The following is a 12,072-nucleotide window of genomic DNA, read 5'->3' as shown; positions in this document are numbered from 1 at the left end:
TACGTCAGTCTAAACCAAAATGTCAAAAGTTAGCCCATTTTTATCATGACATGTTAACGTTGTATAAAAATAACATTTTGATATGTTTATCGCTGTGTCTTTTCCAAAATACTTTGTACAGTTCAAAGGCATGAGACCCACCAAGAAAAGTGAGAGGGAAATCTTCAAAACCCACTGTTAGAGAACTGAATCCAAAGAGCACCATAATGAGACCACTAGACCTCAGTGGACACCTTACATAAAAAATGCAATTTGTACATTATATTCACAGTTATGGTTATTCCAGACATAAACAGTAAACAGATTGACAGCTCAAAAGTAATAGTGAAATATTAAACCAATAATGCTAATATTAGGTTCAAAGGGCCATTGCAAATTCCTCTTGCTTTCAAACTCTGCTTGGATGTAAATTAAAACACATCTTTCTTTTAATACAGCAAAATTCGAAGCTCTATAATTGCCTTGCTTTTAATAAAATGTTTGCCATCATAGTAATTTTAAAAAGATTACATTGTAAATTTCAGACCATAGTACAACATGCAAAGCACAGCAAAGACACTAATTTGGCTCACAGCGGTTTTCCCCTCACTTACTGCAATTCCCCTATATTTTACTGTCTGTTTATTGACACACAGAACTGTTATCAGATTGCATATTATGACTTATACATTTAATTTACTATTGAGAAATGATCAATTTACCAGACATTACTCAAGTTACTTTCAAAAAGTTTGTTTAGTTTTTTCTTGAAATTAGGCACAAAGATCATGTTTACTACCTCAGTTTGAGACAGACAAATGGCTCCCTCTGTTGGTCAGAGTGAAAGTCTTTGGACTGATTTCTTGTTGCACATATGAAAAAACGAAGTATGATAACTAGTATTTTAAAGACCTAAGAGAAAACAGGGTATAATATTGCACTTTAAGTCATGGATTCTCTATTTGTTCCAATCTTCTCCATACTGGCATTGTAGTTAGACTAAACATTAAGATGTTAAAACCGGAGATGATAAAAAAACGTTTTGGCTGTCGTTTTCCTTTAAATATTTCTCACCTAAATCAGTTGTTTTTTATGAGTTTGTAAATTATCTGGTGGATTAACGCATGCATGGCTTTGTTCTGTGACCTGCCTCACCACAATAAAGTGGATTGGTTTAAATGAAACCATACAACATATGCGCAGTGCTATTTACTTTGTGCAACCTGTGCACATTACACTTTGTGAAAGAAAATATATCAAAGGGCTCCTAAAACATGACCAGAAAAAACATAACCGGTGAATATAAGTGTGCACCAGAACTGCAACACATGCAAAGGGGGGATGTAGATAGGAAGCAGGCCACAAACCACAAAAATGCTGTGCAAAGCAATAAATAATCTTCCTTCTACATCTTCCTTCTGCTCAAAGTTAAACAAATACCAATACCGATTTCTCATCTTCCATCCTCTTACTTTGCAAGTACTTAACATTCAGGTGCTTTAAATGCCTTTTATTTGTTTGAGGGACTTTGGATTAAAATCATAAAACTTCTAAGAAAAAGTTGATGAAGTGCATAACTACACGTTTTTCATGCATCTCTAATACTATATAATTTGGAAAAGGCACTTTTGGGGTATTGGTTTTCTTCAACAGTCTGCCACATAGATTGTAACAGTGACAGTAAGTGCATGAGACTTAAAAAGAAGACTCAAACACAGATCCCATCCAGACTACATAATTGTTGAAAGTCCCAGAAAGGATATAAATAGATTGTTTTTGGTAACAGTGTGCAATAAGTAGTTTGCTCCTTCTTAGTTCCCTATTTGCTTTTCTGTCATTTATACATCTTTCTTTCTTCATATTTTCTTTGTAGATGGAAGTTATGACATCTTACTTAAACAGAAGTAATTGAGGCCAGCATGGAATGCAAAACCTGCTGAGCATACTGCCGTGCAAAGTTTTTTCATGTTTTTACTCCCCAATAAGTTGTTGAGATGATGAAATAGTACATCATACACAATTAGATGTGTTTGTGCAGCATAAAATTCTTATTGTAACAATGTATGGGGGGATTATGCTAGGATAGTGGTTGGTTCTACCAGCTTTCCACATATAGAGATTGAAATCCTTTCCAATTTTCCTTAGCTTAAGAATCTGTGAACATCTATTTCAAGTGTTGCCGCAGACTCTCTTAGATTTCGTTCTGGACTCTGACTGGGGCCCTTCAAGACTTTAAGTGAAAGGTGTACCTCTGCCTCAATCTCAGGGGTTTTATTCCAGGACTGAGCCTCTTCTCATAAACTCTGAACAGCTTATCTGTCCATATAAGAAAGGGATTACATTGCCACACATTTTACCGTGGGGAGGATGCTCCTAGGGTGATGTGCAGAGTTAGTTTTCTGTCACACACAACATTTTGTATGTAGGCCAGAAAATTCAGTTTGATCTTACCTGACTAGAGCTCCTTTATACATCTTGTTGCATATTCTACATTTAAATGGTTTTCTTTGAACAGTAGTTTACTTCTTGCAACTCTTCCATAAAGTTCTGGATTTGCTCACAATTATTAGTCATCCTTTATTTTACTTATCAGAGTAGTGAAGGCAATTGGCTGCACTGGATTTTAATTAGGGAGATCAAGGTAAAGATTTGAAAACCTTGCTTTCTGTTTCTTTCTCATCACAGCTATGAGATACGTTGTGTATGGATCCATAATGGTGAGGTTAACAGAGACAATCCATGAACCAGTAGTATGAGCCGTGAACAACAGTAGGGGCAATGTACAGTCATATTCAATAAATTAGAATATGCATTCATTGGTCAGACTAAAAGTCATGTTAGTAAATAATAACCTTTAAACAGGTACTAAACACTGTTTTTATGGGAGCGGTGGTGGCACAGGAGTAGTGCACCTAAGAAAAATAAAGGCCACTAGTGCCGCAAAAAACAAATTAAAGAACAAACAAAAACAATTTTCATTAAGCTGATATTTCTACATTACATTGTTGGTCTGATGTAATATTCTAATCTTAAATGTTGTTTTTTCATTAGTCGTAAGTGAAAACCCATCATGATTCACAAAAATAAAGGTCTGAAAACATCAGTCTGTGAATAATTAATGTATGTAATGTGTTTCAATTCACTTCATTGAGTTAGTGAAACAACTTTCTAATTTCTTGAATGGGTCTGTATGTGGGAAGTGATTACTGGTAGAAAGAGCGGGTGAGAATAGTTAACTAATTGGTCGCAGCTGAGTGGGAAACCAGAAACCTGAAAGTGGAGCATGTAATTGGACAAATTGCTGAACAGAACACTGAGTATTCACCTGTCCCTACTCAAGGTAACCTCACCAGATTATATATTTTTGATGCAATTAATTACCTGTATGGAGGAAATAAGAATTCTTACAAACAGTAATTTGAATATGTCAATCAGACCTCAAAAATGTGATTACATGTAGCGTTACCCGCTAGTGTATTTAATTCTTGATTATACAAAAAACTGAAATATGAGGTACTGATGCTGAACTATGAGAACAAAGACATCAGTGTTCAGAGGGTGGAACCTGAGGTACATTGTGGGTTTAAGTTTTGTCACGTAGATCTGTTGCAAAAACAGTGTTGTGTGTGGTTTAATTTGTGGACTCACAAGCTAATCTGCCTTTGCAAGGAAATGCATAAATGGTGTGAGAAATGAACAGAAATTAAACAAATCAATAGTGGAAATGAAATAAACAATAGGATGAAAAAAGAGACATATTAAAAAAAGTTTGCTAAAATTGAAAGGAGCATTATTTTCCTTTGCACACCCTGTGACATATATTATAGGCAAAAAATTTGAATACCTTTGTAAGACTGAAACATTAAAGTAAGCATCGATTGCATACAAATGTCTTTATGTTAAAAGTATGAATGTCTACTCAGACTGGGTACTAAGATGCATCCCGAGTGACTGAATTACAAGCTAGTGGGAGACGTTTTGTTATATTTTCATTGTGAAATTTATGTAATGTTGCTCATAAAGAGCAAATAACCAATGGACATATAGTATTTCAGGTAGAAACTTTACTTTTTAGTTTTGTTCTTCAGAGACACAATACATGCTGCAAGGAGCCTAAAAGCTTTAGTTTGCAGAGATGCACGGAGCAGAGCAGCATTGCAAATCAGTTGCTCTGTGGCATTTCCTTCGTGTACTGTGTGCTTGTCATAACTCATTAAAATACTTTTAAGAATTCATGATAGATTACTTGATATGACTTAGACAGATAAAAAATAAATCAGTTTCTGAATAATGATTATTATTATTAAAGTGTTGCACTCTCTGTCTGTTACTCAGCAAGTTTGGCACTTCACTTGTAATAATTTTAATTATATTACTGTGATCTACGACATTGAAGATTGTTTGGAAATTATCCTGGACACACTCACAATTAGCTGCTGTAAATATGTAAACAGTCCTTAGTCTGAGAAGTTACCTGTGTTTGAATTTCTTCGCCTAAAGGTGGGGATTGGAGAACCTGGTAACTAGAAGAACTGGACTTGGAGAGACTGTCTGCTGTCTGCTGATCAAATGTAACCACATAAATAAAAAGCATGCTCTTGTTCTCTCTTGCATGCTGCTCTAGCTTAGTAGAAAAATGTACATAAAAATCTTAAAATGCATCCCGATCTCCAGCTATTCTTGTCTTTCTTGTTTTTCTCCAACAGAGATTTGACACGTTCTTATCTTGGAGCATTTCACATATTGGAAGAAATTAGGAAGAACAGTCTTTAAACATGCCTGATTGAAATAATAAAGTGGGAATGCTGTCAGATAGAATGAGCTCTTAGCAGCATGGGTGGTCTTAGCCTGTTTAGTAAACAACAGTTAGCGGCTTATCTTGCAAGAGGCTATAGCCTATATAACACCTTTCATTCTCCCAAGAGATGACACAGTTGCATACCTTTTAAGTTTTGCTCGTTTCTCCTCTTTATCCTAAACTGGGTACCTGATGGCTTTGAATATTCCTTGTCCATCTGCAATCTGTGTAATTGTCGCCCCAGTGGAGTAGTAAGAGTTAAAGTAACTTAGGCCTAAACAGATTCACATTCCTTGGCATGCAGATAAATTTTTTTCCAGCAGTTTCACAAGCATAAGCTGTGAACTTTTGGCTATATTCACAATATTATGAATGAAATGTGCTATGTTTCAGAGCAATCAGCAAACGAATTATATTAGATGCGCTATAAGATCCCTGCGCAGCAAGGGAGGTGAGAGAATCCCCTACTGCCCCCAATTCCCCATCTTTCACAACCTGTGTCAGACCTCAGCAGCAAGCTACAACCACTGCACCGGGCGAAGGGTGCCCACTCCCCACAAGTGGGCGATAGGAAACCAATATGTAGATTAGACAGGCTATATGACATGTATTTAATTTTTCTGAGGGGGAGGGCGGTGGTGGGGACTCAGGCCACCCTGCCACCTTGGGCAGCTGACCACATCACCTATATTAGAAACCACCCCTGCAACCAGGTGCACTGGGTGTAGCCACCTCTTGAGATCTGATACACCATGAATACAGACAAGGGGTAGGCTGGTATTGGCACCCAAAGGTATATAAATAGTTGTGATGGTTACTACTGTTAGTTTCCTGGGCTGTTAAAAAGGATTGCAGGAAAATGTCAGGCTTTAAGATGTGGAGAGTAGTATCTATCCACAGGCTGGCTTTGTGAGCACCATTAATTGTTTGTGCAAATACAAAAACCAACTCCTTTGCTCTTACCCAGGTCTGTTTTGCTGCAGGTGGGTAGTGTGCCCTGTTAACTAATCATGCAGACATCACCCCTATGACTAAGGATACATGCTTCTCATGCAAATGTTTGGTTTGTTTGATTTTGGTGGTTTGTAGTGTTTAGAATGGCATGTCTAAGAAGCAAATCTGGATTTCAGACAAATTACATTATGAGCTATAATGTTACTTTAGACTTCAGATAGCAGCTTTAGGGAGGCTCAGATAAGTCATTTATACTAAAATAGAATAAATGTGAGAGACTTTGTCAAACACAACATTACGAATTATAATGGCTTTTCATAGATTTACTTTTTGTGTCAGACTGGATTTGTCTGAAGCTGCTATTAACCATCTTCAACCACTAGGTGTGTTGTGATTATGAATCTGAGAATATTATTTAATATTAATATTTTAATATTTTATCAAATAATATTTCGGTCTGTTAAGGGTTGTCCTCTGAATACCAGCCCAGTAAGGCGATGGTATTAGGACAAAGTGTGAGCCAAGCTCTGACATTATTGAACAGCATAAACTCTACACACATGGAATGAATTCACACAATTTCTTAAAATACAAGAATTTATTAATAAAAATAAGTCAAGTCAAAGTCAAACATATTTCAATCAACAAACTCTTTACTATGCTAAAACAATCTAACTAAACTACCAAGCAGAATTAAAGAATAGGGAAGACTAATGGGCTATGTAAAATATAAACAAGTTGATTAAAGATGATTGAGAACCATGACCAAAAGAGTGATACAACATTACCATGAAATGTTGTTTATGTTTGAGAACCAAGGATTATCTTGAAGAATCTGGAAGTGAAGTTAAGTTAGTCTTGGAACTAACTTAGACAATAATCAGCAAACGTTTAGAAAACCCTTCACAATGCAAGATCAGATAAAATATTATTTTAATAAAATAATGTTTTAAAGAATGATCTGCTCAATAAAACCAACCTTCTGGATGACTAATTCTCCATGGTGTCTCATTAGCTGCCTTTATTTATTGAAATAATGTTTAAAGAAATATTATTAAAGGAAATGGTAAAATACTTAAGGGAATATTTTGGAAAAGAGCCAAATCTATCTGGAGAAATGAGGCTTAATGGTGTTTACTTAGTTATCAAATTTAATAAAATGATGTTAGGGACACATTATTTACTGGATTGAAAACTAAACCTTTCTGGGTAAATATTATTTGGCAGCAAGCACGTGTCCTTAGCTGTTGGCAGTTAAAGCTAACAAAAGAAGCTGATAGCTTAGCACCAGAATCAAACACACACCTTTAAAAATACCGTCAATAAAAGGGTTAAAATGCATAAGTGCGGACGACGCGTTATGATCAATCTTCTGTTTAAAATCACCCTTCAAGTAAAGTTTGTCTTAACTTTAAAAACATACAAACACAGAACATAAAGCTGAGCACATGTGCTGCTGATGGTCCGCTAGCACCAAGTTGCTGAGTTCAACACACAAACAAAACAAACTTCATAAAATGGAAAAACTTTTAGGTTATTTCATTCTAAATCACTTCTACCTCTCTATTATCCTGTCCAAACCTAACCTCGTATGAACCATGCTGAAGAGGGGTTGTCCGGGCGACGACGAAGTTGAAGAAAGCTCTGTGAACAAAGGGTTAGCTTCCAGCTAACCTCCGAGCTGTGGATGAAAAATGGCTCGTTCTGTCCGCCAACCAACTGCACGTTACCATAACCACGGTGATGCAGTCCTTCCGATTGGGAAACTGCTCCAGACGGCTTCGTAGAGACAGCGTCTTTACAGGGGTTTCTCTGGAACACAGTTTGTTTTTGTAGGCCTCAGAGAGAAAGTCAAGCCAGGCTTATGCCTTAATTCCCATTCATGAATGAATCTACCAGATACACAGACAGTGATTCATTTGTACTTATCTTAGTGCATGTGACCGATGATCGTATGACACCCTTGGATCCAGTTTGAAGAGTTTATGTCTTTTTGCCAGCAAAGAGACCCCCCTATCCGGTCTCTCTGGAGGCTGTGTGGAAGAGGCAGGATGTAGCAAGAGCGGTGCTTTTATTTGGCCGGTGTTGGGGGTTATGATTATTGATTGATTAATCTTGATCAATAATTATAATTACATATCATAATTTGACAAAATCAATTTCTTAACCAAAATCCTCATTTATGAATCGAGACCAGAGATGTTTCTGGTGTTGTAATTGCGGCTCAACGCCTTTGACAATTACAACCGTTAAATACTCCGTAATAATTAATAACTATTGCCGGAAATGTCACTGTTTAATTGACGGTTTCTGCCGAAACGTGTGGAACTTTAACCTTATCTTGACTGACAAATCACTTTTTGCACACAATGAACACAAAACGCTCTCTCTTTATCTATGTGAATACTTATTAATCTTCACCTACTCAACATGCAAAATTCTACATAACAAGGGTAACACATCTAACTAAGCAAAAATAAAGAAAACAGCAGTGGGTGTTGAATCAACCAGCATTTATGGCAAAATTGAGAATATGACGAAGAGGTGTGGGGGGTGAGTGGAGAGTGGGGGGCGCAACTCCAACTGTACTCAGTGATGTCCTGATCATAAAACGTCCCCCAACTCCTGAGCAGACAAAGCGTTATAAAACTTTTGGCGGCAAGCTAGCGAGCAGTGAGATTGGAGACAAAGGAAAATGGAGAATTTCACCATGAGGTGATTTTAACAGTCCAGTCTTACCACACACCTGCGTTGACTCTCATGTGGTAAAACACGCAAAGAGCTAGCACAGCGGCTTCATACATCAACACAACACATCAAAGTTCCAATAAGCAAGGTTACATGCACATATCGTTCAGAACACATGAGATCCTAACTAGCGATTCTGATCGCTCTACAACCTCTGACCCTGCCCAGGCCTTCTAATAAAGAAATAAAAATAAAGGATGGGTTTTACTTGGTGAAGCTCCTTCTGGGGCAGCGAGTGAGAGGGAAAGAGGGGGGGGTTGAAGCGTTGTGCGCGTCTGCAGCTCAACTCCAGGAAAGCGGTCAGTCCCCGTCCTTTGGCCTTCTTGACAAAAAGGAAAAATATGATCTGACCATCAAAGTCGACTTGTGATGAAAACACGGTGGCGGTTCGTTTCCTCGAACTCCGTGTTTTTAGTTACGTGCTAAACTCACGTCTTCGATCGGCAAAGTGAAATTTCTGGCCTTCCTAGTCCAGAAACCTCAGTTATGAATTGTTCGTTGTCCAACGAGAGAGAATGAATGAACTCTGCAAAGAGTTCTTCTCTTGAAGTGGCGCACTTCAGACGCTAGTCCGGTTCCTAGCAGAAGGCGGGGTTTTCAAACGGAGCCCTTCCTATATAGCGTCTTGTGACGTCAGACTTGGGACGCTCGTCATATCAGTCGCAGTGCTCGACGGGATATGTAGTAGCGGGCTGTCCTGGATACAAAATGGCCGATGCCATTGGAGAGGCACAGTGACATCCAACAACGTGCAGACAGTCCAATACTCAGCAAACAAGTGGTCCAACACTGGTGACATCACAGCAAGTCCGCAGTTACCCCGTTTCTTGGCTGTGCTGGAAGTAGGTTAATGCAATTTATTTTGAAAGTTTCTGGAAGGTTTGTACTGGCCTTTCACGTTGTAACTCGTGGCTGTGGGTCCCAACAGGTGCCACCAGAGACCGTTCTCGGAGGGTAACAGGTGTGGCTGATTGAGATGATCACCTGGAGACGTATAAAGAAGATGGATTCCCAGTACATTGTCGCCTGAGTGAATTCCCCTTCGCTTCCTGCGGAACTTTGAGATCATAACCTACCTGAACAGAAGACGACCAGGACTACTTACCGGCCGGCAATCCGCCTGAGCCCCGCCTTGCCGAACCTGTTCGCCCTCCGACAATCCTCCAGCCTCCGGTCTCAGAAACCCTGGTGGACTAGAGCGCAGCTATCCGCAGGTCTGGACTCTCTCTCTCCCTGGTGGATCAGAACCCAGCTAGGTCCGTACAACAGTTTGTTTATTTTAATTATCCTCCGAGCCATGTCTCATCCCCTCTCTCTGTTGCAGCCTCCAGTTCCAAGCAGCGGCTGTCGTTTCCCACTCCACAGCCTGTAAATAAACTTCCTAAACGGTCCTCTGTTCTCCGGGTGTTTCTGTTTATGTGGATCAGATTGGACTTTAACACTATGACAGTTTGCACCACTGTTCTTACTAAAGGAGGCTCGTAGGCTTAGACTGGGAAAACTACTGCTTTACTGTAATCATAGAGGACCAGTGAAAAAACCTTCAAACCTGAGAGTGGTTTCAGTTTGTCATATTGTTACCTCTGCCAAGGAGGTTATGTTTTGAGTTAAGTCTGTCTGTCTGTCTGTCTGTCTGTCTGTCTGTCTGTCTGTCTGTCTGTCTGTCTGTCTGTCTGTCTGTCTGTCTGTTTGTAACTTCACACAGACAAATTCTTATGAATTTATTTTACCAGAGGTGTGTCTTAACCCAAGGAACAACCCATGACATTTTCCAAGAAATACCTTTTTCTATGCCGTCAGGGACCCTATCTTAGGTGGCGGAGGTATGTGGCCTCTGACTGTCTTGTTTTGTAATAATAGGCTAAGCTGAACTCATTTCTTCTTCTAAATGCACAGAGCATTTGCACTTTTGTTTCCCAGCAAGAGAACCACAGGCATATGGTTTACCGTAACACATAAGCTGTTGATGCCTTGTTTGTTCACTGACCACACAGACAGAGAAGAAATGCACTGACACATGTTTAATAAAAACCACAGGCTGTATATAAGAGAGTAAGCATCCCCCCGATGACAATTTATGAGTTCGTTGATAGAATGATAATGACCCTGCAGGTCTTAATGCCTCTTTATTTTCTGACACTTCTCAGACAAACAGGTGATGTTATAAAACATATTTATTGTTCTTTGCTAAAGCAGATACAGGCATTTAACATTTTTTTTTCCACTTTTGCAGCTCATGGGACTGAGATCATACATGGCAACAAGGTACCTGATGGCTTGATGCTGTATATGGCCTCTGTTCAGAACAACGGAGAACATATATGTGGAGGATTTCTCATTAGTGAAGACTTTGTGGTCACAGCTGCACACTGTGATGAACAGTGAGTTTTCAGACTTACAATACTTAAAGGTGTGATATTTAATATTTTTATTCAAATAAAAGTGACAAAATCTTCATTCATTTAGAAACCCTACAAGTGTCGTTCTTGGAACTCACAATCTCAAGAAAGCTGATGATGGCACAATAAGATATGGCATTACCAGGTGCAAGCACCCAAAATTTGACCGTGTTATATCTGGTAATGACATTATGCTTCTCAAAGTAAGCATGTTTTTTTATCACTTCAAAAATGTTTGTGGAAATCCTGAAACTTGAAAACAAGTCAAAGTTTTAAATCCCTCGTTGTGTTTTTCTACGATTTGAAGCTGTCAGAAAAAGTGCAACTCAATGACAGAGTGCAGCTGATCCAGATACCAAGGGCTGAGATGAAACTGAAAGACAAAGCTAAGTGTCGTGTTGCTGGCTGGGGCTTCACCAGAACTCGTGGTAAAGTTTCCAATTTGCTCCAAGTAGCTCAAGTGTCCATAATTACCCAAAAGGAATGTAAAGGTAAATGGAAATATTTGAGGCACAATCTTCCAAACAATGTTACCTGTGCACTTGGACATAAGACAAAAACAGGATTCTGTAAGGTATACATCTTTTTTTTATTTTATTTTTTTCACAAAGCTTTGCTTGTTGCCAAGTGTCAAATAAGAAACTAACTTATCAAGCCCTGTTTTCTTCACAGGGTGATTCAGGTGGACCTCTAGTGTGTGGAAAGATGGCCACAGGCATCGTGTCTTTCAGCAAGGACTGTGATCCACATGTACCCAACGTCTACACAGATATATCAAAATACGTGTCCTGGATCAAAGAAGTTCTCAAGCAAAAACACTGTTAAGTGGAACACAGCATTCACATGTAATGTTGAGGTCTTTCTGTGTTGGCTCTTATATTAGATGATAAAAGATATGTGTTTTAAAACCTGTGTGTTGTTTCATACTGTTTCATTTCTACCTAAATACAGAAGGAATTCCATTTAGAGTGGTAAAAAGGAATTAATCTTTCATAGTTGCTCTAATTTTAGATTGTCCTGGAAAGGTCCCAAAAATGAAAATTGCTAACACACCCAAAAGCAAATACTTTAATATTTTACCTCTTGTAGGGTATGTAAGATGTATAATTTTGAGTGTGTTGCTCTGACTTAAACAAAAAATGAAAATGCATTTGCTTGTGGTGTAATTATGTTCTTCAGTGCACATTTGGTTAT

The 12,072-nt window shown here is 38.5% G+C and overlaps 1 protein-coding gene across 2 annotated transcripts; it reads left to right on the top strand.

Moving 5' to 3' along the window:
- The first annotated feature begins 9,304 nt into the window (after positions 1 to 9,304).
- LOC124873983 (granzyme B(G,H)-like) lies at positions 9,305 to 11,786 on the top strand. 2 transcript variants are annotated; one of them, XM_047375097.1, is made up of 4 exons: positions 9,305 to 10,860; positions 10,946 to 11,081; positions 11,186 to 11,452; positions 11,551 to 11,786. In XM_047375097.1, the coding sequence occupies exons 1-4, from the start codon at positions 10,547 to 10,549 to the stop codon at positions 11,701 to 11,703; spliced, it is 870 nt and encodes a 289-aa protein (XP_047231053.1). In that variant the 5' UTR covers positions 9,305 to 10,546; the 3' UTR covers positions 11,704 to 11,786. The 2 variants fall into 2 exon arrangements, with proteins under 2 accessions (XP_047231053.1, XP_047231054.1); XM_047375098.1 differs by lacking the exon at positions 9,305 to 10,860 and having other exon boundaries at positions 10,872 to 11,081.
- Positions 11,787 to 12,072: the final 286 nt, after the last annotated feature.

The sequence above is a fragment of the Girardinichthys multiradiatus genome, chromosome 9, assembly GCF_021462225.1.
Source record: "Girardinichthys multiradiatus isolate DD_20200921_A chromosome 9, DD_fGirMul_XY1, whole genome shotgun sequence".
NCBI classification, from domain to species: domain Eukaryota; kingdom Metazoa; phylum Chordata; class Actinopteri; order Cyprinodontiformes; family Goodeidae; genus Girardinichthys; species Girardinichthys multiradiatus.
The sequence above is the reverse complement of the archived record's forward strand: the minus strand, read 5'-3'. Positions and strand labels throughout refer to the sequence as shown.